The sequence below is a fragment of the Cucumis melo genome, chromosome 10 (assembly GCF_025177605.1).
Source record: "Cucumis melo cultivar AY chromosome 10, USDA_Cmelo_AY_1.0, whole genome shotgun sequence".
NCBI lineage: Eukaryota > Viridiplantae > Streptophyta > Magnoliopsida > Cucurbitales > Cucurbitaceae > Cucumis > Cucumis melo.
The window spans coordinates 23,290,034-23,294,264 of record NC_066866.1 but is presented as its reverse complement, the minus strand read 5'-3'; the positions used below and the strand labels follow the sequence as shown (position 1 = coordinate 23,294,264).

The window sequence follows — 4,231 nt, the reverse complement described above, 5'->3', positions numbered from 1 at the left end:
ACTTAGATTTTTAGATTCATTAGTGTAAGTCTGGAATTTTTCTTTCTCAGGAAAAATATGCTCAAAACATGATAAAGAAGTTTGGTCTAGATAAGACTAAGCTAAAGTGTACTCCTATAGCTTCACATCTCAAAGTCTGCGAAGATGATTCTAGGGACAAAATTGATGAAAGTCTTTACCAAAGCATAATTGGAAGTCTTTTGAATTTGACAGCTAGCATCTTGACATTGCCTTTTTAGTTGGAGTGTGTGTTAGATATCAAGCTGATCCTCGTGCATCTCATCTTTATTCTGTTGAACGCATCTTAAAATACGTTTTTGGGCATAGTTGATTATGGGCTATGGTGTTCATTTAATATAATCTCTGTATTAGTAGGATATTGTGATGCTAATTGGGTTGGGTGTGCTAAAGATTGAAAGAGTACATCTGGTGTCTATTTCTTTCTCGAAAATAATTTCATTGCTTGGTTTTGCAAGAAACAGAATTGTATTTCTCTGTCCATAGTTGAAGCCAAATATATTGTTGTTGGTAGTAGTTGTGCTCAAGTCTTATGGATGAAACAAATGTTATCAGAATATAATATTTACGAAGAATCTATGGTTCTTTATTGTGATTAGAGAGTGCGATTAACATGACCAAAAATCCTTTGCAGCATAGCTGAACCAAGCATATTGACATTCGTCATCACTTTATCTGTCATCTAGTTGAAAATAATGTGATTTCTCTTGAGAATATTCGTAGTGTTGTTTAATTAACTGATAACTTGACAAAACCTTTGGAAGTCACTATGTTTGAAAGTTTTTGTGCTGGGCTTGGTGTATGTCAGTTTAGTGCATAGCAGTTACTGCATTTAAGTTGGGTAGGTGTTATATGTATGGGCTTTCTCTGTGGGAGTATTTTAATTTGTTTTTCTTTCTGTTTTTTGCCAAGCCCACAAGGCATAGATTCAAAAAAATTTTTGTTTGTTGGTATTTAATGTTGTCTGTTCACCTTGGCTCATGCTTTTGTAATTAGTGGCTTCGTCTTGTCATCTATGTTGTCATTTGAGTTTTCTCTCTATTTAACTTCTTTAGCTACTAATATGGTTTCTACTCGAAAAACTCACTATCTATTAATTTTTTCCACTTCTCCAATGATGTCTCCCTCTTCTTCGGGTCTTCCTCCTTTCTGCCCTAAGCAATTCAAGATGATTCCTAGTAGGTGTCCTCTAAAGCGTCTACATCGCTTGAGAGATATCCACGATGGTTCTTCGTCTAGTGTTCAGGCTACTTCTCTTGAATATTCTGAGTCCTTTTATGATGAGTTTGTTGACTCTACTGGTATATCTGCTTCTAGTACTCGTGTGCCGTCTTGTTCTAAAGTAGTTCATTGTTTTGATGTTCTTCATAGTTCTAATTTTACCTTTTCGCATAAGGATTCTAGTTCCTCGAAGTCTTCCCCAAAGGAAATGTTTAGGGTTCTTGTGCCTGATGCTTCCTAAATTAAAATTGTTAATATTGATTTTGAATCTTTTGTTGGTGATGACTATGTTGCTTTGTCTGAATTATTAGGCCGTTCGCGTCGTTCTGCTATTGTTCCATCTCTGACTATTCTTGGTAATGTGCCTTTGCCTTCTAATATTTCTTCTATTGAGGTTCCACCTACGGGTGATAATGTGATGATTTTTCATTTGATGATCTTGCTAACATTCCTATGCCTGAAGTTCCCTATTCCATTGCCTCTTTTATTGATCCTCCATGTGTTTCTACAACTATTCTGAATACAATGTTGCCACTTGTTTCGAGACCTTCACTTGATTCTCCATTCCTTTACTGTTCTCCACCTCCTGCTGCATGTACTGGTCTTGCTTCCATTTCTAATAAGTCTGAGGTTGGTTGGGGTACTACTTTTTTTGTTCCTGCTACTTCCGTTCCAAGAGTCCCTCACTATTCTCCTGCTAAGGGACAAAAGCTGGTCTTTACCAAAGCTTGGAGATGCCAGCTAGTTCCCCAAATGTGCCCGCTGTCTCTATCGATGATATTTTTTTTTCCATTCAGAGGACTATATGCATAAGTAGAAATACGTTGTTCAACAACATATTGCGGATGAATTGGTTATATCAGATCACCATTGTTCTTGGACTCTTATTCTTGATTTAATTACTAATGTTGGTTTGCTTCCTACCATTACTGAGGTTGGTCCTTTCTATCCTTGGTTAATATGGGAATTTATTGTCAATTTTTCTGTTGACTTAATGACACTAGGGTTCCAAATTTTTAAAAAATTCATGTTTGTGGAGTTTGCCTCAACATCTCTTCGACGCTTCTCAATTCCTTTTTCAAAGTGGCTCTACCTAATGATTTTTTTTATGGTTCTTCCTTCTATTGAGCGGTTACCTTTAGACCTATTTAGGGGCACTGTCCATTCCTAGCCTACTGATGGGAAACTGCACTCCATCAATTTGAGTATTAAATATGGCAGTTTGCACAAAATCGATATTGCAAATTGGTATCCTTCTTCTCATGTCTCCACTATCTCTATCACTATAGTAAATTTAATACTTTTAATTGGCATTAGTTCCAAGGTTGATGTTGGTGATTTTGTGTTTCAACATGCATTGTAACATGTTGATACGTGTGGTATGATCATTCCTATTTGTTTCTCTCGACTTTTGTGTAGTTTTTTTTGTTGTCATAGCATTCATCCATCCTCACTGAAGTTGATGTTGTCGGTCTTGCTCCCAAATTGTTTTCTCTTACCTCATCTTTCAGGGGCCCATGTACCTGATCTTTCTGCAAGTTTTTGGCTCTTAAATCTGGCCCTTAGTCTTTTGCTTCTAATGTTAGTATTTCGTCGGATGGGTTACTATTATCTTTTGAATTGGTAACTGATTTGGTTCAGCTGTTGTCTAATGAATTGGTCCCTGAGTTTTTCGATTGAAGATTTGCAAGGGGTGGTCTCTGGTCTAATTACTCGTCGGGCTGCAATTGATTATGTGATGCATGCTTTACATTCATCGATTAATGATGCTCAAGAGCAACCTTTTGATTCTTCTGGACCTATTCGTAGCTTATTTGTCAACCTGCAAGAGGAAGTTATAGTTGGGTAGTTGGGTTTGATTTTGTATTCTTCTATTTTTTGGTTATTTTTGGCTAGTGTGATTTATGTACCCCTGAACTTTCTTGAAATATGACATGGTTATTTTGTTCCTATTGGTTTGTTATGTTTTTCTCATAGCTGTTTGTTTTGTTTTTCTTCTCACTAGTTATGGTTTTAGGTGTTGGTGTGCATGTTTAAACAAATAAAGAAAGTTGGTCCCAAGGGGGAGTTTGTTATGGTTGGTGGTCCACTTCCTATTATTTATTCATTATTCTATTTTGTGGAAAATATCTTGACTAAGATCATATCTTGTTGTTAAGATTTGTTTTTTGGTTTTGCGAGTTTGACTTTATCTTAGGAGTGTTTAATTTGCTGATTTGGTGTGGTGTTTTGAGTGTGCGCAAAATCAACAACGTGGAAAAAGCTTTTCGGATAGAGAATTAGGATTGAGATTTCCTTCAAGTGAGTCAACAATGTGGAAAAAGCTTTTATAATAGAGGATCGAGATTGAGATTCAAGTCTACTGAAGATCAAATGCATCTTAATCAATTGTTTAAAGTGATCAGTGATTAAGGAGAGATTTTTCTTGTGCTGCATATAATAAATATTAGCGATTAATTTATTGTTTTGGAAGTTAGTAAGGGAAAGTCAGTAAAGTATATAATGTTGAAAATATATTGTAAATTCTGTACTAATGATCATAAGTCTATAATTAGAATTCATATCTCAAGAAAATACAAAATCTCTTATCCTGGGTTAAGGATCCCCAAATGTAGACGTTGTGTCATTGAACTAGGTTAACAATGCCTAGTGTTATTGCTGTTATATCTGCTTATTGTTCCTTTTGTGGTTCCTTCAGTTTTTAACTGAGGTAACTACTCGAAGCACAAGTGTTGATTATTTTACTTTTTTCCCACTAAAATTGAAGCAAACCAATCAAACTCTTTCACGTAGGATTCACTATCTTCGGTCTTCTAGTTTCCTTGGACTTGGGCTCACCTGTAGATTTTAAGGTTTTGTCTGGAGTAACCTTTAAGAATCTCTATTTTTGCTAGGTCATAAATGTCGCCACGTACCCGAGACGACGCGGAGTGGCCGACGTCCTTAAGAGAGGTTTAATTTTAAAAACGAAAAAAGATGAGTCGCCACCAAT

At 35.9% G+C, this 4,231-nt stretch overlaps 1 protein-coding gene across 2 annotated transcripts; it reads left to right on the top strand.

Moving 5' to 3' along the window:
* Positions 1-991: 991 nt before the first annotated feature.
* LOC103493453 (uncharacterized) lies at positions 992-3,846 on the top strand. 2 transcript variants are annotated; one of them, XM_008454196.3, is made up of 3 exons: positions 992-1,319; positions 1,551-1,595; positions 3,245-3,846. In XM_008454196.3, exons 1-3 carry the CDS (start codon positions 1,034-1,036, stop codon positions 3,274-3,276), a joined length of 363 nt encoding a protein of 120 aa, XP_008452418.2. In that variant the 5' UTR covers positions 992-1,033; the 3' UTR covers positions 3,277-3,846. The 2 variants fall into 2 exon arrangements, with proteins under 2 accessions (XP_008452418.2, XP_008452415.2); XM_008454193.3 differs by lacking the exon at positions 3,245-3,846 and having other exon boundaries at positions 1,005-1,319; positions 1,551-3,189.
* Positions 3,847-4,231: the final 385 nt, after the last annotated feature.